Source organism: Mustelus asterias, chromosome 24, assembly GCF_964213995.1.
Source record: "Mustelus asterias chromosome 24, sMusAst1.hap1.1, whole genome shotgun sequence".
Lineage (NCBI taxonomy): Eukaryota > Metazoa > Chordata > Chondrichthyes > Carcharhiniformes > Triakidae > Mustelus > Mustelus asterias.
Genome location: NC_135824.1, coordinates 36,688,325 through 36,711,794, shown reverse-complemented (window position 1 = coordinate 36,711,794; position 23,470 = coordinate 36,688,325). Strand labels below are relative to the sequence as shown.

Below are 23,470 nucleotides of genomic sequence, written 5' to 3'. Positions count from 1 at the left end.
GGACACTAAGGGCAATTTTTTTTTTAGCATGGCCAATCAACCTAACCCGCACATCTTTGGACTGTGGGAGGAAACCGGAGCATAGAACATAGAACATAGAAAGTCACAGCACAAACAGGCCCTTCGGCCCACAAGTTGCGCCGATCACATCCCCACCTCTAGGCCTATCTATAGCCCTCAATCCCATTAAATCCCATGTACTCATCCAGAAGTCTCTTAAAAGACCCCAACGAGTTTGCCTCCACCACCACCGACGTCAGCCGATTCCACTCACCCACCACCCTCTGAGTGAAAAACTTACCCCTGACATCCCCCCTGTACCTACCCCCCAGCACCTTAAACCTGTGTCCTCTCGTAGCAACCATTTCAGCCCTTGGAAATAGCCTCTGAGAGTCCACCCTATCCAGACCCCTCAACATCTTGTAAACCTCTATCAGGTCACCTCTCATCCTTCGTCTCTCCAGGGAGAAGAGACCAAGCTCCCTCAACCTATCCTCATAAGGCATGCCCCCCAATCCAGGCAACATCCTTGTAAATCTCCTCTGCACCCTTTCAATGGCTTCAACATCTTTCCTGTAATGAGGTGACCAGAACTGCGCGCAGTACTCCAAGTGGGGTCTAACCAGGGTCCTATAAAGCTGCAGCATTATCTCCCGACTCCTAAACTCAATCCCTCGATTAATGAAGGCTAGTACGCCATACGCCTTCTTGACCGCATCCTCCACCTGCGAGGCCGATTTAAGAGTCCTATGGACCCGGACCCCAAGGTCCTTCTGATCCTCTACACTGCTAAGAATGGTACCCTTCATTTTATACTGCTGCTCCATCCCATTGGATCTGCCAAAATGGATCACTACACACTTATCCGGGTTGAAGTCCATCTGCCACTTCTCCGCCCAGTCTTGCATTCTATCTATGTCTCGCTGCAACTTCTGACATCCCTCCAAACTATCCACAACACCACCTACCTTGGTGTCGTCAGCAAACTTACCAACCCATCCCTCCACTTCCTCATCCAGGTCATTTATGAAAATGACAAACAGCAAGGGTCCCAGAACAGATCCCTGGGGCACTCCACTGGTCACTGACCTCCATGCAGAGAAAGACCCCTCCACAGCCACTCTCTGCCTTCTGCAGGCAAGCCAGTTCTGGATCCACAAGGCAACAGCCCCTTGGATCCCATGCCCTCTCATAGGAGCACCCGGAGGAAACCCACGCAGACACGAGGAGAATGTGCAAACTCCACACAGACAGTGACCCAAGCCGGGAATCGAACCCAGGTCCCTGGAGCTGTGAAGCAGCAGTGCTAACCACTGTGCTACCGTGCCGCCCAAAAGCAAGTTATGATAATGATTCAGCATTCCAATCAGCTAGGTCTCTTTCCAATTCTCACCTAACTTGCTGAGATCATAAAGCTCCTTTATAATCCATTTCTCATCCAATGCGCAATAGTTTAACCTTATGATTTTGCGCATCATTCTTCTTCTTGCCTACCAATTTGATTTTAATTCAAGTTGTATGTTGGCAGCTATTTTATTGGTTGCACCTCCTGCTGTAATTGTAGAATCTTCTTGTAAGAAAGGGAGCCATTTGGTTAATCATGCTTGAACTTTCCAATTAGTCCTACTTCTCAATGCTTTCCCTATAGCCCTGCAAAGATTGCCTCTGCAAATATTTATCCAATTCCTTTTTGAAATTCCTTTTCCTGTTGGTCTGTGTCCACCACAATTTAAAGTATTGAATTCCAGATTATCATAACTTGCTGTGCAAAAAGAGAACTCGGTTCCCTTCTGGTTCTTTTGCCAATTTTCTTAACTCTGTGCCCTCTAGTTACTTTCCCTTTTGCCAATGGAAACAATCCTCCCCCCCCCCCTTTTCCCTCTCACAGGGGAATCTAGAACTAAGGGACACAGTTTAAAATGAGAATCTCCCATTCCGGTCAGAGATCAGGAAGGAATTCTCTCAGCTGAACGTTGCCCTTTGGAGTTCTCTCCCATAGAGAGCAATGGAGACTGGATCATATATTCAAACCTGATATTTGATTGACAAGGGAGTTGAGGGTTATGGGGGACAGGCAGGAAAGTGGAGTTAAGGCCATCATCAGCCCAACCATAATCTTGTTGAATGGCAGAGCTGGCTCGATGGGCAAAATGCTCCTGCTCCTATTTTTTATGAATTTATTCTATCCGAACCCCACATAATTTTGAGTTAAAGTTTATTTATTAGTCACAAGTAGTCTTACATTAACACTGCAATGAAGTTACTGTGAAAATCCCCCAGTCGCCACACTCCAGCGCCTGTTGGGGTACACTGAGGGAGAATTTAGCATGGCCAATGCACCTAACCTGCACATCTTTAGACTGTGGGAGGAAACCGGAGCACCCGGAGGAAACCCACGCAGACACGGGGAGAATGTGGAAACTCCACACAGACAGTGACCCAAGCTGGGAATCGAACCCGAGTCCCTGGCGCTGTGAGACAGCAGTGCTAACCACTGCACCACCATGTACACTTTTATTACTTTCTTTTCTGTAAGGAGAACAAGCCAAGCTTCTCTTGTCTCTCCATGTAACTGAAGCCCTACATGCTTAGTATCATTATAATAAATCTCCTATGTATACTTCCTTGGCATCCTTCTCAAAGTATGGTGGCCAGAATTGGATCTAATACTCCAGCTGCGGCCTCATTAACTTAGCATATAAACATTTACTGCAGCTTATTTGCTATTGTCTTCTGTGCTTCTGTTCATAAAGCCAAGGATTCTGCATGTTTAACAATCCTGCTATTGTTTATGCAATCACCCAGCTTTCTGTTCCTTCACCCACTTCAGAATTTGACATTTAGTTTATATTACCTTCTCTTTCCTGAAATGCATAATTTCACATTTCCATTTATAAAATTTCATCTGCCATCTGTCTGCCTATTTCACCAGTGTTATGTATCCTGCTGAAGTCTCACTGTTTAACTACAAACTTTGAAATTGTGCCCCTCTGTTGTCTGTGAATTTGACCACAGAAGAGACCTGCGTATTGATCTGTGGGGCAGTGTATTCCTTGCTTTCCATCTCCCAGCCAACATCATTCCCTTAACAAGTGTCTACTGGTTTCGTTCCTGCTGTCAATTGCTAATCCATCTCCAGGTTTCATTCAAATTCACTAAGTTAAAGCAGACTTTCAAACAATACTTTGTCAGTTGCTTCTGAAAGTACACCATGCTTACAGAGGGCTTTTCCTGATCGAATTGGGTGATGTTTCTTCAGTAAAAATAAAGGAGTTTTTTTTCATTCTGAAGTCGCGTGCAGCTGCTTTGTGCTGGTTTATTCCACATAAATTAGCTCCCCGTGATTGTATTGTATTACCAGTTAATTGATAAAATACTCTGGCCTGTAATCCGCTTGGCTTCTTCTTCAACTTTTTTATTTTCTTAAATACCTGACTTGTGCCAGAAGTGACGCTGGAAGTAGATTAGAGCAGGAACATGATGTATTCATTCTGAATAGGGATGGTAAAATCAAGGAGAATGAGGCCTCAAAATGATTTAATTTGCTGGTGCTGCCTTTGGTTGTTGCTGCACAGACTGCTATCTATCCTGTTGTTGCTCAATACTGTTGGAATTTTGTTATTTGCCTTTTTCTCAGAACTACGAAATAAGCGGTATTCTGCTACCATTTTTCTCAGTAATTGAAATTTCTAATGTCTAAAATGATGCCAACGGAAATGACTGAAGGGCACGTCTTCAAAACTTGCTTCCAAGGTGCACTGCTAGCAGTTCCAGGTTTCTAACCTGTAATTCAGCCCGGGATTCAGTTAGGATCGGGACCATGGAATAAAAACCAAGTCCCAGTATTCAATGTTAAGCATGCCTATTTTAAATCACCTGACAATGTGACATTTTAGGAAATATTGTACTGATACTTGATTCATGAATAAGGAAATTAGAAACTTTTGTTTGTAGTGTTATACAAATTGAAGTATCTTTGAAATGAGAGAATCAGTGTCAATGTTTGTCAAGCAATGTCTGTTTAAAAAGTGAGAACAGCATAAATGTACGCACTGCACTTAAGAAACCTTCTCAAGGAACCTCATAGGAATGTAATCAGAAAAAAGTTCATGCAGAGCCAAAGAAAATATTTGGACAGAAGAATTAAAAATCTGATCAATGAGGTAGTTTTTAAGGAGTATCTTAAAGGAGGAGAGGGAGAGAGGCAGGGAATTCCAGAGTTTAAAGTCTGGATAGTTGAAGGTAAGGCTGCCGATGAAGAAAGTGAAAAATGCACAAGAGACCAAAGCTGGAGGAATGCAGAGTTTCTGATTGGTTGTAAGTGCCGGTAGAATTCTGTGTACAATTACCTTCCTTTAATTCAGGTCTAAATACTGCTGCCCGAGCAGAGAGGCTTTTTCACTCATTTCCGCCATGAATAATTGCATGAATCACTTCTTATTTAGCATACACTTTGAGCTTTGCATCTGCAATCCAGTAAAATAACATTTAAATAATGTGAAATTGTTTCCCTTTTGTAAAAATAATTGTGCTCAATTTTGTTTTAAATCTTCTTGCCTAAAAAAAGTTCTGCTGAATATTTTGCAAGTGTTGTACTGTAATCTCTCAGTAATTGAATGCTGCTGGTAAGTAACTTGATAACATAATGTAATAGGTATTCACTTAAGCATTGGCTCCTCAATTGAGGGTACCTGGCCCACTAATATAAAAGCATATGATGCATTATTTCTGATTGGTTTTAGATTTGGTTCTATTAGAACCCTAATGTTTTGTTATTTAAATGCACTATACAATGGTCTGGAGAAGCAGCTTGCTGTCTTCTTTGATCCATCCTCTGAAGCCGCTGTTAATTCCTCCTCCTTTGTGCTTGTATGCAAGAATGAATTCAGCCACTTCAAGCTGATAAAGCTTCAGGCCTGGAGGATTAATAAGAAACCTAGTTTTCTGATTGATGGATTTTTACTAGTCAGGGAGCAGTTTTTGCCATCCCTCGACGCATGCCGTTTTTAACCTCTTATGTTCTCCACTGCTTCCTCAGCGCAGCCAGCCATTATGCCTTTTATCTTTTCCTGAGGAAAAGTCCTTAAATAGGCATTAGCAATAATTGAAACTTTCTGCAAACATCTCAATGTTCTGACTCTTGTGTTTTAATCCCTATAGGGTCCTGTCACTCCCACCCCCACTTCCCTGCAGTTCTTATCAGCTGCTTCAACTCTACAAACGCTCCTCCAACTCTTCGATCCACTGGCTTTGAGCCATTCCCCCTCGGTTTGTGGCTGTCTTTGGCTCCACATACTAGTTCCCTCTATAAACCATGACACCTCTCTCCTCTCTGAATACCCTTAATACCCAACTCTTGCACCAAGCTTCTGGCTGAGCATTGTTTTTGACCACTTTTATCTCTCATGCAGCAGGTGATCACTGTCCCATCACAGCCTTTTATGAACCGCGAGATCTCTTGGTGCTGCGGTGCATAGCAGAACTCCATATCTACTTGTTCACTAGGAAGTTGGATGTAGGGGCAATTGGTCACTGTTAAATCTGATTGATTAATCACATTTTGTAGTTTAATTTGACAAACATAATATGACCATGAAAGATATTTCCTGGAATGTTATTCTGTTGCATAAACTATTCGGAGACTTTGCCTGAATAAGGGTCACCCTGTTTGTTTCTGTATACAAACTGGATATTTTCAGAGAGTTCAATCAGTGTAAAATGATAGTTAAAAGTGATGACATTTCTTATTAACGACAGCGTGACATATTCGTTCTTTGGCAGGAATGACCCTTCCAGAGGAAGAATCAGATGGTGGACAAAGCAGTAAATTTTGCCTTGTTGCAATTGGACGCCTTCAGGTACTTTAATATTCGGTTGATGAAAGTCATATGGTTGTCTCTTTTCTGCAACAGACGGCACAGACATCAATTCAATTCTGCTTCATTTCAGAGCGCTGCAAAAGAAGGCAAATGAGTGATTTATATATAACTTCATACAAATCTAATACCGATTTTGTAAAGTAAACCTGGTGTATTAAAAACCTCATGAAGCTTTCCTCAGCTATAGCTATTAGAGTTTTTTTGAGGATGTAACGAACAGGATAGATAAAGGCTAATCAGAAGATATCAACCGGAACTCTCCGGCCATTCACATTGATGGCATTCTCTGGTCCCACCAGTGGTGCACCCCTCCCGTGGGTTTCCCAGTGACTTGGTAGAGATCTTTTGTGAGACCACACTGAGAGTACTGTATTTTGGTGGCCTTATCTAAGAAAGGGTATACATGTCGTAGAAGCAACATACAAATTAGTTCCTGGAATGAGAGGCTTAAAGTAGTCACAAGTAAGGCTTACATTAACATTGCAATGAAGTTACTGAGAAATTCCCCTAGTTGCTACACTCCGGCACCTGTTTGGGTCAATGCACCTAACCAATAGACTTGGCCTATGATGAGAGATTGTGTAGATTGGACCTATACCCTCTGGATTTTCAAAGAATGAGAGATAACCACATTGAAACTTATAAGGTTCTCAGGAGCTTACAGTTATTTGCTGAAAGGTTGTTTCTCCTGACTGAAGAGTCTAGAACTAGGGGCATAGCCTCAGGTAAGGAGCCAGTCACTTAAGGCAGATGCAGAGAAATTTCTTCACTGAGAGCTAAAAATCATTGGAATTCTTTAACTTCGAGAACTCTGGATGTATGGTCAATGTGTATATTTAAAGCTGAGATAGATCTTTGGATTCTAGGGGAAACCAGGATGTGGGGATTGAACAGGAAAATGGAATGGTGAGGTCCAGGATCATCCATGATTTTATTGAATGGTGGAGCAGGCTCAAGGGATCCATATGGCCTACTCATATACCTATTTCTTATCTTAATCATATGAGATAAAAATGGTTGTGTCAACATATTGCGCTTTTTTAAAGATAAAGACCTGCAACAAATCAAGCTCACCAGCCCATTGACAGCAATATTGCGTATGTGTTCTGCAGGGCTTTTCGCTCTTCTGGTTGAGTAGGAAATTCTGATACTGGACGGGAATAGCAACTTGGGAAAAGATTGATACTTACCAAGCTCAATGCTCATGTTTCATAGGTAGATGTGTTAAATGGGACGGGTCCACAACTCAGAAGGTTCATTTGATTTTTGACACTCCTGCGCACAACAAGCAAAACATTTTCTGAGAGGCAGTGTGCCTTCACATCATGAGGAAAACAGTCAAAAATAAATTGAGATGAAACTTTGGTTATGTAGAAAACAAATGGGAAATCCATTGTTTTGCGATTGTCCATATGCTGTACCCATAATATATCACCAGACAATGCTGTCTAAATTGAGATTTTCTTTTTAAATACTGTTTTCACAATTGCAGTTTGCCTTTAGTGATATTTTTCAAGCTTTGTTTTTTCCAGAATGTTGAGGCTCTTAGATGCGGTTGATTCTAAGTTGGAAACAGAATCTGTTCAAAATTCAATACCAGGCAACTTTCCAAAACTCGTAGAATTGTTTTATTCTGCAACAAATTCACATGAGTGAGTCCCTTTCAATGGCTTAAGCATTACATTTTAATCAGTAATGTTTACAGCTTTGCACTATTAGAAGTAGCAAATTTCTAACATAGATTTATGCAGCACAAACACACTGGGTCCACCCTACCTGTGCAGCCTCTTTGAAAGAGCGATCTAATTAGTCCCACTCCTCTTCTCTTTCCTGCAAATTCCTCCTCCTCAACTAGATGTCCCATTCCATTTATAACGCAATCATTGGACCTGCTTCCACTTGCCTCTTGGAAATTGCATTCCTGATCATAATTCACTGAGTAAGAAAGTTTGCTCCTCATTTTCCCCCTGGATTGTTTGCTAATTGTCTTAAATCTGTGTTCTCTGGTTACCAGCCTGCTGCCAGTAAAAAAAAACCACAAGCTTCTCACTCGCTACTCCATCAAACTCACTCATAATTTTGAACACTCTTATTAAGTCATCTCTTAATTTTTTAGGAGGACGAATAATCCCAGCTTCTTTAGTATGACCACATAATGTGGTCCCTGAGCCCTGGTGCCATTCTACTACATCTCCTCTGCACATTCCCCAAGGCTTTGACATATTTCCTTGCATGTGGTGCCAAAATTGGACGCAATACTCCGGCTGAGGCTTAACTATCGATTTATGAATGTTTAGTATAATGTTCTTGTTTTAGTACTGAATACCTCTAGTTATAAAGCCAGAATCATGTATGCTTTTAAAAGAGCCTGATCAATTTGTCCTAGACCCATGGAGATCTTTGCTTGTGAACCCCAAAGGGTTTTACCATTCCAGTGCAACTGTTGATTTATAATTTACGTTCTCTTCTTATTTTTCCTTCCAATATACATTAAATTTCACCTGCCCATTTCACTTGTGTGTCCGTAAGACCATAAGACATAGGAGCAGAATTAGGCCACTCAGCCCATCGAGTCTGCTCCGCCATTCAATCATGGCTGATTTTTTTTCTCATCCCCATTCTCCTGCTTTTTCCCCATAATCCCAGATCCTCTTATTAATCAAGAACCTATCTATCTCTGTCTTAAAGACACACAATGACCTGGCCTCCACAGCCTTCTGCGGCAAAGAGTTCCACAGATTCACCACTCTCTGGCTGAAGAAATTCCTCCTCATCTCTGTTTTAAAGGATCATCCCTTTAGCCTGAGGTTGTGCTCTCTGGTTCTAGTTTTTCCTACTAGTGGAAACATCCTCTCCACGTGCACTCTATCCAGGCCTCGCAGTATCCTGTAAATTTCAATAAGATCCTCCCTCATCCTTCTAAACTCCAACAAGTACAGACCCAGAGTCCTCAACCATTCCTCATATAACAAGCTCTTCATTCCAGGGATCATTCTTCTTTGGACCCTTTCCAAGACCTCAATACTACCTGTCCCTTTCCAATCAACTCTGGCCAGCTCCTCCCTCATCTCTTTGTAGTTACCTTTATTTAATTGTGGTAGGGTTACATCTGATTCCACCTTCTGTCTCTCAAACTACAGGGTAAATTCTATCATATTGTGGTCACTGCTCCCTAAGGGTTCCTTCACCTTGTTCCCTAATCAAGTCTGCCTCATTACATATCACCAAATCCAGAATTGCCTGTTCCCTAGTAGGCTCTGTCACAAGCTGCTCCAAAAAACCATCTCTTAGACATTTCACAAATTCATTTTCTTGGGATCCACTACCTACCTGATTTTCCCAGTCCACCTGCATATTGATTACTGTAATATTGCCTTTTTTATATGCCTTTTTTATCTCCTAATGTCCTCAACTGGACTCACCACATTAGCACAGTGGCTACAAGAGCAGGTCAGAGGCTAGGAATACTGCGGCGGGTAGCTCACCTCCTGACTCCCCAAGCCTGTTCACCATCTACAAGGCACAAGTCAAGGGTGTGATGGAACACTCCCCACTTGCCTGGATGGGTGCAGCTCCAACAACACTCAAGAAGCTTGACACCATCCAGGGCAAAGCAGTCCGCTTGATTGGCACCACATCCACAAACATACACTCCCTCTGCCACCGACGCTCAGTAGCAGCAGTGTGTACTATCTACAAGATGCACTGCAGCAATTCACCAAAGATCCTTAGACAGCACCTTGCAAACCCACGACCACTTCCATATAGAAGAACAAAGGCAGCAGATACCCAGGAACACCACCACTTGCAAGTTCCCCTCCAAGCCACTTACCATCCTGACTTGGAAATATATTGCCATTCCTTTGCAGTCGCTGGGTTAACAACCTGGAATTCCCTCCCGAACAACCCACAGCACATGGACTGCAGCGATTTAAGAAAGCAGCTCACCATCACTCTCTCGAGGAATGGGCAATAAATGCTGTAAGAAGTTTAACAACGCCAGGTTAAAGTCCAACAGGTTTATTTGGTAGCAAAAGCCACACGTGTGGCTTTTGCTACCAAATAAACCTGTTGGACTTTAACCTGGTGTTGTTAAACTTCTTACTGTGTTTACCCCAGTCCAACGCCGGCATCTCCACATCAATAAATGCTGGCCAGCCAATGACGCCCATGTCCCACAAATGAATTTTAAAAAAGTCCTCCTGAAATTTTTATTTTATCATCTTCCTCACAGTTTACTACTTCCAAATCTTTGTGTCATCGGCAAACTTTGAAACTATACCCTTGCACCTCGGTCCGGGTCATGAACATATGTTAAAAAAAATAGTGATCCTAATACCAGCCCTGGAGGAGATCACTCTTTGCTTTCCTCCAGTCTCAAATATAGCCTTTTAACTTAAGGTCTCCTAGGCTACTTCGGATCGATGCTCAAACTGCCTTTCTAACCTTCCATTTTACTGACAAGTCTATTATGTGATAGTTTATCAAATTCCTTCTGAAACTCCATAAATAGGTGTATAACTTCAAAGAATATACAAAGAAGCTGGACATTCTCTCACAGTTGTCTGCCCATTTTGTAGACAGTGGGCTTTTAATTTTCTTTTCTGTTAAAATGCCAAATGCAGATCTGAATTCTAGCTAGTGCTGAGCATTATCAGTGCTGACTGTCTTCATGTAAGGTCAGATGTTCCCCACAAGGTCACGTACACATCACAGCTTTAGGTAGAGAGTGACTAGTAACATTTTAAGTGAATGATTGACATCAGTGCGTTATCTTATTCAGCTTTCGGAAGCTTGACTACTGCATCAGGACACAGTGTTGAAGGCAAATCCACCCACGGTTAAACGTTTTAAGAGAAATAGTTCCATGTATATTTATCATCAGTGATTTATTTAATATTGTAAGTTAACATAAACACCAATTTAGAAACTGGCAAAAGCTAACATATCCCCAAAGAGAGAGGCAGTTCCAAAACTGCTGAATATAAGCTCATGATGTTAACACAGCTATTTATGCTGAATGTGCAGTGGAGCGTGCTTTTAATTGCCCAAATCTATTGAGACTTCTGTATGCCCACCAATCCTCTTTTTGTTCTTTAAAAAAGAAGAAAAAGTGATATTTGGGTTTCCAATAGACCAGCCAGATCCTAACTTCTCCGGAGCTACTTTAACAGTCACTCTTCCCAATTCACAGTGGTTACCTGACCCACCTTTCCTTCCAGTTTCCCAACTCAGTGCAGGCATCACTTCTGCCACTACAAATCTCAATTCTTTTCCCCACGATTATGGTCATTCTACCCCTCATCCCCAGGACTCTTCAGTTTAACCTAAGCAACCTTCTCATCACACCCACAGTTCAAGTTGGCACAATTTCTCCCTTATTCATCAATGCCGTGAGTCTCCTCTTGTCCCTTCCCTTTCAAGTGCTGTGGCTGGATTCTCCTGTTCCCATGAAATGCTGCTCCCACCTCTTACATTTTCTGCTGTGATGGAAAGCAACTCGTGCTGCAGCACAGGGCAAAAATTTCTGACCAATCCTAAGTGTGCCAAGAATTACACTAACAACCAGTTTAAGAGTATCAATCAGGCTTGCAATGTGACTTGCTTATACTTGCTAGAAGCTTCTTATAGTCATATTGTTCCCTTGTAAGCAAAATGAATTTGTCCAAGCATGCACTGTTCCCTGGTGCATTTCCCATCACACATCTCAACCAATCAGAATCAACTTGCATTTTTTGAATTTAAACAAAAGTTTTGGAGTGACTGTTCCCTGGTGCATTTTCAGTGGCAACACTGTGACCAATCACAGTCCACTTGCCAACCAATCAAGACCCTGTTTCTGTGAAATCCTTCAAAATTTGATAATTTTGCATTTGTCCTGATAAGTGCAAGATGAAAAGCTTTGACAGCATGTCTGTTTTTCAGCAATGTTTATGTTCTGCTCTACCAACTATCTAATTTCCATTAAGGCTCTAATGTTTAACATTATTGAGTTTATTTATATTTGACATTGTTGCTCCCAGTCTCTGCAGTTTGTACGTGTTATCCTGCCTGTTATAAAGTGCTGTGCTTTGATAATGTTTTGTACTCTTATGTTTAATTAAACCTCCAGTGGTACTGGTTGCTGCTGGTGATGTATTCTATATAAAACCCCTAAGCCCTAAAGTTGCTCAATTATTTTCAGGTATGAAATGCAGCCATACCATGTGCCTTTAATCTCCTTTTTAAAAGCCCTTTTGACCTCGAAAGCAGCTGCCAGTTGAGATTTTTGTAAGTTATTGTCGGTCTATAATTGCACTTAAATTGAAAAGGAATCCAGGAAAAACAAAATCAGATGTATTAATTAACTTTTGGATGACCCTATGGACATAGCTATCCTATCTGGATGTGCTGTACATAAAGTGCCTGTGCGATTGCTTGTTGAACAAGGGGTAACCATTTTTGTTGAGTGCGATCTTTTGTTATCTTTTCCTATTAGCCTGTTTTAATTTACTTTTGTCCTTCCAATTCTGTTCTGATGTTGCACACCCTTCCTAGTTTAAGACTTTCAACAAAGTCTCTGCTAATGCTTTTCTAGAGCTAGACTCCAAGGGGAGGCGATGGCCTAGTGGTATTATCACTGGACTAGTAATCCAAAAAAAAACTCCGCTAATGTTCTGGAGACTTGGGTTCGAATCCAGTCATGGTAGATGATGGAGTTTGAATTCAACAAAATAAAATCTGGAATTAAGAATCTATCATGAAGCCATTGTCGGAAAAACCCGTCTGGTTCACTCTAGTTTAAAATGGAGTTTAATCCAGATAAATGCGAAGTGATGCATTTTGGAAGAAATAATGTAGGGAGGAGTTATACAATAAATGGCAGAGTCATCAGGAGTATAGAAACACAGAGGGACCTAGGTGTGCAAGTCCACAAATCCTTGAAGGTGGCAACACAGGTGGAGAAGGTGGTGAAGAAGGCATATGGTATGCTTGCCTTTATAGGACGGGGTATAGAGTATAAAAGCTGGAGTCTGATGATGCAGCTGTATAGAACGCTGGTTAGGCCACATTTGGAGTACTGCGTCCAGTTCTGGTCGCTGCACTACCAGAAGGACGTGGAGGCGTTAGAGAGAGTGCAGAGAAGGTTTACCAGGATGTTGCCTGGTATGGAGGGTCTTAGCTATGAGGAGAGATTGGGTAAACTGGGGTTGTTCTCCCTGGAAAGACGGAGAATGAGGGGAGATCTAATAGAGGTGTACAAGATTATGAAGGGGATAGATAGGGTGAACGGTGGGAAGCTTTTTCCCAGATCAGAAGTGACGTTCACGAGGGGTCACGGGCTCAAGGTGAGAGGGGCGAAGTATAACTCAGATATCAGAGGGACTTTTTTTTTACACAGAGGGTGGTGGGGGCCTGGAATGCACTGCCAAGTAGGGTGGTGGAGGCAGGCACGCTGACATCGTTTAAGACTTACCTGGATAGTCACATGAGCAGCCTGGGAATGGAGGGATACAAACGATTGGTCTAGTTAGACAAAGGAGCGGCACAGGCTTGGAGGGCCGAAGGGCCTGTTTCCTGTGCTGTACTGTTCTTTGTTCTAGGAGGTATAATAAAGCATCTTGAGGTGGACCTGGTGAATGATTTGATTTATGATAAAATATTTTCCTAGTTTATTTCCCTTCTCTTCTGGAGCGAAGCCCTGTAGGTGCCAGAATCTTGCCCAAGTTCCTGTGTCTCTAGTATGTAAGCCCAGACAACAAATGTTGATAGCCAAGCACAATCTTTGCATTACCAACATCCACATGAGTACATTTATCCAACAGCATCACTGGGTAGCACATGAGCAGGAAACTAGGTTGGTTGATATCTTCTTTAGTCCTGGAATGCTGAGGCTACAACACCTCTAGCCCTGAGTTCAAGAAGCGAACCTGTTATAGTCCTTGCCCTTATTTCAGGATGTGGCGGGAGATCCTGTTAGGGGCCAGTGACAGTTTGTTTGAAGTATTTAAAGGCTGGGATTCAAAACATTTACTTTTGGAATAAAGCCACAATATTCTATGGGTTGTAAACCCCAAAAAGGTACTTACCTTCGAGGTAAGGGTCACATTTTTTTTTTTTTTTTTTTAACTGGTCGGTGCAACATCGTGGGCCGAAGGGCCTGTTCTGCGCTGTAATGTTCTATGTTCTATGTATCGACTTCATTGTTCCAGCGGAGCAGGCAGAGAGGCGATTCTTGTGAGGAGGGCTGGAAGGTAAGAGTGTTTGATTTTTAACTTTTTTTCGGAGTTTTTCCAGAGCAGCCGGAAGTAGAGAACTGGAAGTAGGCCGTAGAGAGACCTGGGAAGGTTTTTGTTTTGTCCAATAAATTTGAACGGTGAGGAAACCCGAGACACTACACGTTTAATGTCTCCCACCCTCCCCCCTCCTCTAACCTAAAAAAAAGACTCGGTGTGAGAGCAGGTAAGCTTTTTTCCTTCCTTTCTTTTCTCTTTTGTTTCTTATTAAGGGAAGTTAGCAGGGATGGCACAGCAGGCAGTGCAATGTTTCTCCTGTGGGATGTTTGAGGTGAGGGATACCATTAGTGTCCCAGCTGAGTACACCTGCAGGAAGTGCACCCAATTCCAGCTCCTTGAAGACCATGTTAGGGATCTGGAGCTGGAACTGGATGAACTCAGGATCATTCGGGAGGCAGAGACAGTTATAGATAAAAGCTACAGGGAGGTAGTTACTCCTAGAAATGAAGATACTTGCGTGACTGTTAGAAGGGGTAAGAAGCAGTCAGTGCAGCGATCCCCTGTGGCCGTTCCTCTGTATAACAAGTATACCGTTTTGGATACTGTTGGGGGGGGAGGGGGGGAGACTTACCAGGGGTAAGCCATGGGGTACAGGTCTCTGGCACAGAGTCTGCCCCTGTTGCTCAGAAGGGAAAGGGGGAGAGGAGTAGAGCATTAGTCATTGGGGACTCCATAGTTAGGGGGATAGATAGGAGATTCTGTGGGAACGAGAGGGACTCGCGGCTGGTGTGTTGCCTCCCAGGTGCCAGAGTCCGTGATGTCTTGGATCATGTTTTCGGGATCCTTAAGGGGGAGGGGGACCAGCCCCAAGTCGTGGTCCACATAGGCACCAAAGACATAGGTAGGAAAAGGGATGGGGATGTAAGGCAGAAATTCAGGGAGTTAGGGTGGAAGCTTAGAGCTAGAACAAACAGAGTTGTTAGCTCTGGTTTGTTACCCGTGCCACGTGCTAGCGAGGAGAGGAATAGGGAGAGAGAGCAGTTGAATACGTGGCTACAGGGATGGTGCAGGAGGGAGGGATTCAGATACCTGGATAATTGGGGGTCATTCTGGAGTAGATAGGACCTCTACAAACGGGATGGTCTACACCTGAACCAGAGGGGTACCAATATCCTGGGGGGAAATTTGCTAATGCTGTTCGGGAGGGTTTAAACTAATTCAGCAGGGGGATGGGAACCTGGATTGTAGCTCCAGTGTACAGGAGGTTGAGAGTAGTGAGGTCATGAATAAGGTTTCAAGGTCGCAGGAGTGTACCGGCAGGCAGGAAGGTGGTTTGAAGTGTGTCTACTTCAACGCCAGGAGCATCCGGAATAAGGTGGGTGAACTTCCAGCATGGGTTGGTACCTGGGACTTCGATGTTGTGGCCATTTCGGAGACATGGATAGAGCAAGGACAGGAATGGTGTTGCAGGTTCCGGGGTTTAGATGTTTTAGTAAGATCAGAGAAGGTGGTAAAAGAGAGGGAGGTGTGGCATTGTTAGTCAAGGACAGTATTACGGTGGCAGAAAGGACGTTTGATGAGGATTCGTCTACTGAGGTAGTATGGGCTGAGGTTAGAAACAGGAAAGGAGAGGTCACCCTGTTGGGAGTTTTCTATAGGCCTCCGAAAAGTTCCAGAGATGTAGAGGAAAGGATTGCAAAGCTGATTCTGGATAGGAGCGAAAGTAACAGGGTGGTTGTTATGGGGGACTTTAACTTTACAAATATTGACTGGAAAAGCTATAGTTCGAGTACTTTAGATGGGTCAGTTTTTGTCCAATGTGTGCAGGAGGGTTTCCTGATACAGTATGTAGATAGGCCAACAAGAGGCGAGGCCACATTGGATTTGGTACTGGGTAATGAACCAGGCCAGTTGTTAGATTTGGAGGTAGGTGAGCACTTTGGTGATAGTGACCACAATTCGGTTACGTTTACTTTAGCGATGGAAAGGGATAGGTATATACCGCAGGGCAAGAGTTATAGCCGGGGGAAAGGAAATTGTGATGCGATGAGGTGAGATATAGGATGTGGAAGGAAACTGCAGGGGATGGGCACAATTGAAATGTGGAGCTTGTTCAAGGAACAGCTACTGCGTGTCCTTGATAAGTATGTACCTGTCAGGCAGGGAGGAAGTGGTCGAGCGAGGGAACCGTGGTTTACTAAAGAAATTGAATCTCTTGTGAAGAGGAAGAAGGAGACTTATGTAAAGATGAGACGTGAAGGCTCAGTTAGGGCGCTTGAGAGTTACAAGTTAGCCAGGAAGGACCTAAAGAGAGAGCTAAGAAGAGCCAGGAGGGGACATGAGAAGTCTTTGGCAGGTAGGATCAAGGAAAACCCTAAAGCTTTCTATAGGTATGACAGGAATAAAAGAATGACGAGGGTAAGATTAGGGCCAGTCAAGGACAGTAGTGGGAAGTTGTGCGTGTAGTTCAAAGAGATAGGAGAGGCGCTAAATGAATATTTTTCGTCAGTATTCACACAAGAAAAAGACAATGTTGTCGAGGAGAATACTGAGATACAGGCTATTAGACTAGACGGGATTGAGGTTCATAAGGAGGAGGTGTTAGCAATTCTGGAAAGTGTGAAAATAGGTAAGTCCCCTGGGCCGGATGGGATTTATCCTAGGATTCTCTGGGAGGCTAGGGAGGAGATTACAGAGTCTTTGGCTTTGATCTTTATGTCGTCATTGTCTACAGGAATAGTGCCAGAAGACTGGACGATAGCAAATGTTGTCCCCTTGTTCAAGAAGGGGGGTAGAGACAACCCTGGTAATTATAGACCAGTGAGCCTTACTTCTGTTGTGGGCAAAGTTTTGGAAAGGATTATAAGAGATAGGATTTATAATCATCTAGAAAGGAACAATTTGATTAGGGATAGTCAACACGGTTTTGTGAAGGGTAGGTCGTGCCTCACAAACCTTATTGAGTTCTTTGAAAGGTGACCAAAGAGGTGGATGAGGGTAAAGCAGTTGATGTAGTGTATATGGATTTCAGTAAAGCATTTGATAAGGTTCCCCACGGTAAGCTATTGCAGAAGATATGGAGGCATGGGATTGAAGGTGATTTAGCAGTTTGGATCAGAAATTGGCTAGCTGTAAGAAGACAGAGGATGGTGGTTGATGGGAAACGTTCATCCTGGAGTTCAGTTACTAGTGGTATACCGCAAGGATCTGTTTTGGGGCCACTGCTGTTTGTCATTTTTATAAATGACCTGGATGAGGGCATAGAATGATGGGTTAGTAAATTTGCGGATGACACTAAAGTCGGTGGAGTTGTGGACATTGCGGAGGGAAGTGACAGGTTACAGAGGGACATAGATAAGCTGCAGAGCTGGGCTGAGAGGTGATTCACTTTGGAAGGAGTAACAGGAATACAGAGTACTGGGCTAATGGTAAGATACTTGGTAGTGTGGATGAACAGAGAGATTTTTGTGTCCATGTGCATAGATCCCTGAAAGTTGGTACCCAGGTTGATAGGGTTGTTAAGAAGGCGTACGGTGTGTTAGCTTTTATTGGTAGAGGGATTGAGTTTCGGAGCCAGGAGGTCATGCTGCAACTGTACAAAACTCTGGTGCAGCCGCACTTGGAGCATTGCGTACAGTTCTGGTCACCGCATTATAGGAAGGATGTGGAAGCATTGGAAAGAGTGCAGAGGAGATTTACCAGGATGTTGCCTGGTATTGTGGGAAGGTCTTATGAGGACTTGAGGCTGTCTTCATTAGAGAGAAGAAGGTTAAGAGGTGACTTAATAGAGGCATATAAGATGATCAGAGGATTGGATAGGGTGGACAGTGAGAGCCTTTTTCCTCAGATGGTGATGGCTAGCACGAGGGGACATAGCTTTAAATTGAGGGGTGATAGATATAGGACAGATGTCAGAGGTAGGTTCTTTACTCAGAGAGTAGTAAGGGCGTGGAATGCCCTGCCTGCAACGGTAGTGGACTCGCCAACATTAAGGGCATATAAATGGTCATTGGATAAACATATGGATGATATTGGAATAGTGTAGGTTAGATGGGCTTTAGATTGGTTTCACAGGTCGGCGCAACATCGAGGGCCGAAGGGCCTGTACTGCGCTGTAATGTTCTATGTTCTAAACAAACAAAAACAAAACTTTACAATCTCAGAAAAAGAAAACAATTTATAATATCAATCTTATACTCTTAACTCATACTTTCCCTGAATATTAAATGCAAATTAACAAACTGCCCCACTACACTATAGAGCAAATGACAGATGCAACCCGACTGAGTCAGTGGTTTTGTCAAGAACCCATCCAGGCATCAGTAAACACCAAGTCAAACTATCTTATTGAAACTCTGTCTCATGAGCGATTCCCAGCTTTACCTTCAAAGATCACTCCTTAGAATTCTCTCTACGTTGCTCCCACTCAAGTGGCTTTAACAATGGCCCACTTTACAGGGTTTCAATCTCATCTTCTGAGATTCCTTCTCATAGAGTCATAGAGGTTTACAGCATGGAAACAGGCCCTTCGGCCCAACTTGTCCATGCCACCCTTTTTTTAAAAACCAGTAAGCTAATCCGAATTGCCCGCATTTGGCCCACATCCCTCTATACCCATCGTACCCATGTAACTATCTAAATGCTTTTTAAAAGACAAAATTGTACCCGCCTCTACTACTACCTCTGGCAGCTTGTTCCAGACACTCACCACCCTCTGTGTGAAAAAATTGCCCCTCTGGACACTTTTGTATCTCTCCCCTCTCACCTTAAACCTATGCCCTCTAGTTTTAGACTCCCCTACCTTTGGGAAAAGATATTGACTATCTACCTTGTCTATGCCCCTCATTATTTTATAGACCTCTATAAGTTCACCCCTCAGCCTCCTACGCTCCAGAGAAAAAAGTCCCAGTCTATTCAGCCTCTCCTTATAACTCAATCCATCAAGTCCCGGTAGCATCCTCGCAAATCTTTTCTGCACTCTTTCTAGTTTAATAATATCCTTTCTATAATAGGGTGACAGAATTGCACATAGTATTCCAAGTGTAGCCTTACCAATGTCTTGTACAACTTCAACAAGACGTCCCAACTCCTGTATTCAATGTTCTGACCGATGAAACCAAGCATGCCGAATGCCTTCTTCACCACTCTGTCCACCTATTACTCCACTTTCAAGGAGCTATGAGCATGTACCCCTAGATCTCTTTGTTTTCTAACTCTCCCCAAGGCCCTACCATTAACTGAGTAAGTCCTGCCCTGGTTCAATCTACCAAAATGCATCACCTCGCATTTGTCTAAATTAAACTCCATCTGCCATTCGTCAGCCCACTGGCCCAATTGATCAAGATCCTGTTGCAATTGGAGATAACTTTCTTCACTCTCCACTATGCCACCAATCTTGGTGTCATCTGCAAACTTACTAACCATGCCCCCTATATTCTCATCCAAATCATTAATATAAATGACAAATAACAGTGGGCCCAGCACTGATCCTTGCGGCACACCACTGGTCACAGGCCTCCAGTTTGAAAAACAACTCTCTGCAACCACCCTCTGGCTTCTGTCAAGAAGTTTTGCTGTTTTGTTTCTTAAAGACTTGATTAGTTGTAAGTATTCGCATTCCAACCATTATTCATGTAAATTGAGTTTGTGTCTTTATATGCTCTGTTTGTGAACAGAATTCCCACTCACCTGAAGAAGGGGCTTGCAGCTCCGAAAGCTTGTGTGGCTTTTGCTACCAAATAAACCTGTTGGACTTTAACCTGGTGTTGTTAAACTTCTTATTCTGTCAAGAAGCCAATTTTGTGTCCATTTAGATACCTCACCCTGGATCCCGTGAGATTTAACTTTATGCAACAACCTACCATGCGGTACCTTGTCAAAGACCTTGCTAAAGTCCATGTAGACAACATCAACTGCACTGCCCTCATCTACCTTCTTGGTTACCCCTTCAAAAAACTCGAAATCAAATTTGTGAGACATGATTTTCCACTCACAAAGCCATGCTGACTGTCCCTAATCAATCCTTGCATCTCTAAATGCCTGTAGATTCTGTCTCTCAAAATACCTTCCAACAATTTACCCACCACCGATGTGAGGCTCACTGGCCTGTCGTTCCCAGGCTTTTCCCTGCAGCCCTTTTTAAACAAAGGCACAACATTTGCCACTCTCCAATCTTCAGGCACCTCACCCGTGACTATCGATGATTCAAATATCTCAGCTAGGGGACCTGCAATTTCCTCCCTAGCCTCCCACAATATCCTGGGATATACTTCATCAGGTCCCGGGGATTTATCTACCTTGATGCGCTTAAAGACTTCCAGCACCTCCTTCTCTGTAGATACTGATGAGAAATATTCATTTAGGATCTCACCCATTTCTTGTGGATCCGCACATAGATGACCTTGTTGATCCTTAAGAGGCCCTACTCTCTCCCTTGTTACTCTTTTGCCCTTTATGTATTTGTAGAAGCGCTTTGGATTCTCCTTTGCCTTATCTGCTAAAACAATTTCATGTCCCCTTTTTGCCCTCCTGATTTCTCTCTTAACTCTACTCCTACACCCGCTATACTCTCCATCGATTCCCAAGTAAACTCAAACGCTAGTTTAGAAAACACTTTCAGATTGATGGCCATGCCAAGCAGAACATCACTGCTCCAAAGGGGTACCTTTGTCTCTGCAGCCTACAGTATGGAGTCAGAGCTGCAGTTAGCAGACTTTCTTCAAATTGGAGCCTATTTCTTTGCTCCTTTCTTTTAACTTAATGAGACCTATTCCTGTCCCTGTCTCCGTGACACTTGTTGACTGTCTGACTGCCTTAAACTGACTACCTCAAGAAGAAGTGTTCACTGAGCCTTGAACAGATTTGATGACCTATCAAAACACTCCCACAGAGTCCTACCCTTTTACTAGGCAGGAACTAATGTAACAAGCTTGGAATATCCTGTACCTTAAATATTACAAGCTTCACAGACTGCTAATTTAACACAAGACCAATGCATTTCATGACTAACCTGAAATCATCCTAGTCTGTATGGTTAGTCATCAAAGTTGTAATGTCTTTGTAATAGTTATCTCCCCTATCATTGTTGCACAGGTCATTAGAATATTGATGAATTTCACCAATAATGAAGTTTTATATATTGGAGTGTCTGCTGTTATATTCCAAATGTATACATCTAAGGAACTGTAAATGGTGTTACAAACTGGAATTGCTCATCTATGTTGAATCGAATCTTCACTAATTTTGGCATTTTTAGAAAATAAATTTAGAAAGTAAATGTAGGAAGAAGCATTGTGTAGAAGTTGAAGTAGATTGAAGAAGATCCCAATAAGATACAAACCCATTCAGTGAGTTAACAAGTTATTCACTTCAAACTAACATAAGAGGTCCAAGATGGGGTGCAGTCCCTTACCTTGTCAGCTTGGATCGTGTATGTCTCACTTATGGGGACCATAAATTGGATTCAGTTTGAATTTGAATTTGGAACAAGCAAGGGAATGGATTTGGGTTTGCCTGGTCCACTCTGCACATTGGCTTTGTAACCTTAAGAATGGAGTAAAAACATTTTTTCAACTTGCATAAGAGAATTGAAGCATTTTAGAACTGTAGGAAGATATTTTTACAATATTTTCTTGTTTATAATAATATCATTGATTGAACCCAGTTGTTCTATTATGATAATTTACAAGACATCTAACTGTAAAATGCTCTGTTGAGACCAGTTGTTTGAGAGTTGTTATGAAGGTAAATTGTAATTCTATATGTGCAGATTGTGTATGGCATTTATTTCATTTTTAATATAAAGGTAATGATGGTTATTGTTTTGATATTTCTAAAATCTGTTTTTTATTTCATTTAATCAATAAATTATCTGCAGGTTAAGGCAAATATTGGAAAGGAAACAAGTCATTTTGAGGCCACTGTTTATGTCAAGCGTGCACATACCACTTGTAGCGCAGCTTAAATCCACATTCTTACGATCTCAGAATGGGATGCTTACCATGACATTATAAACATTTCCCATTCCATCTAGCCTGTGACTTATCTGACTGAGTTTGCAAAATAATGCTGACCGTTTTATGATGATTGTCCACTAGTTTAAACCTACTCACACTAACTTCACAAAGACTTAAATAATCGGAAAGAGATAACTAGGCTGGATTTGAAACTCTGCACCAGACAATTGCTTTCTAACCTTTTTTGTTAGGATATGTACCTCTCTTTTACCAACTCTTTAACTTTTCTGCCTTCCTTATTTGGCCTCCTATACAAGTCACTGTTTCAGGAACCCAGTTTGCTAACCTGCATGTAATATTCTGCCAAAGTCCCTGCCAAACCCGACATGCACAATTTGCCAACAGCACAAGGAAGTGTTTGGTGTTCCAGTTTGTAGAACACAGACACATTTAGATTTTTATTTTTATTTTTGACAGTTGTTTACCAGAGCATCCATCAAGCAACAAGAAAAACAACATTTCAGTAAAATCTTTCTATGCAGTATTTGGTTTCTCAGTATCCTGCAAAAGAAACCTCAAAGTGTATCTTGTCGGTTGATGCCTGTTTTCAAGAATCTGGAGATGTCTGACGACAGTCTCCCTGGGACAGATTGACTCTTGCCCACAAGGAATTAGACTCATGCAGCCAAAAGTATCTCTTGCATTCATCATAAAATATTCATTGCAACATTGTGGACTGGAGTCTAACACATACCCCAGATGTGAAATCATATAGTGTTCACTGTACAGTATAATTACAAATAGTTCACTCCACTAAATCAGGAAAGAGATTAAATTGATATCTTCTTTTCTTTGTTTCAAACACATGGGTACTTTATTCTGCCACCCTAATGTTTGTATTTTGGTTCCCTTTTGCTGCTCATTTTCATTCGATAAGGGTATTAAGGGTTACAGAACCAAGCTGGATTGTTGGAGGTAGGATACAGATCAGCCATGATGGAATTGAATTGTGAAACATGATGAGGGATTGAATGGGCTCCTCATGTTCCTCAGAAGCAGCCAATTGCCTCTGATTGGGAGAATAGGAAAATATGCAACAAACAAGACAAAACAAACAGATTGGTTTCTAATTGCTGCTCCTTCAAGGAAGGGAGAAGGACAGTTTATTTTGAAAGAAAAGTAATTTTGGGGTCATCCACCTCAGGTCTAATGTTAAGAATTAATTCCTCCACCCAGCAGGACAAATTGTGAAATTGTTTTTTTTTGTGTTGATTTGTCCTTTTGAAACTCTCTCTTCTGCAAGCTGATGACAGTCATTGCATTATCAGTGACTGGTTCATTGTGCTTCAGACAGGTGCGACCTTTTCTCTCCTTGGCACCAAACAGGAGATGTCTGAGCTGTAAGACTAAAATAGGCTGA

General features: G+C 42.4%; 1 protein-coding gene across 3 annotated transcripts in view; it reads left to right on the top strand.

Annotated features, from left to right (window-relative positions):
• arnt2 (aryl-hydrocarbon receptor nuclear translocator 2) overlaps positions 1 to 23,470 on the top strand; it is a 391,537-nt gene that overhangs the window by 214,495 nt on the left and 153,572 nt on the right. For all 3 annotated transcript variants that reach the window (XM_078241563.1, XM_078241562.1, XM_078241561.1), the window contains exon 8: positions 5,782 to 5,858. In XM_078241563.1, the coding sequence (XP_078097689.1) occupies positions 5,782 to 5,858 (77 nt within the window). The remainder of the gene's footprint in view (positions 1 to 5,781; positions 5,859 to 23,470) is intronic.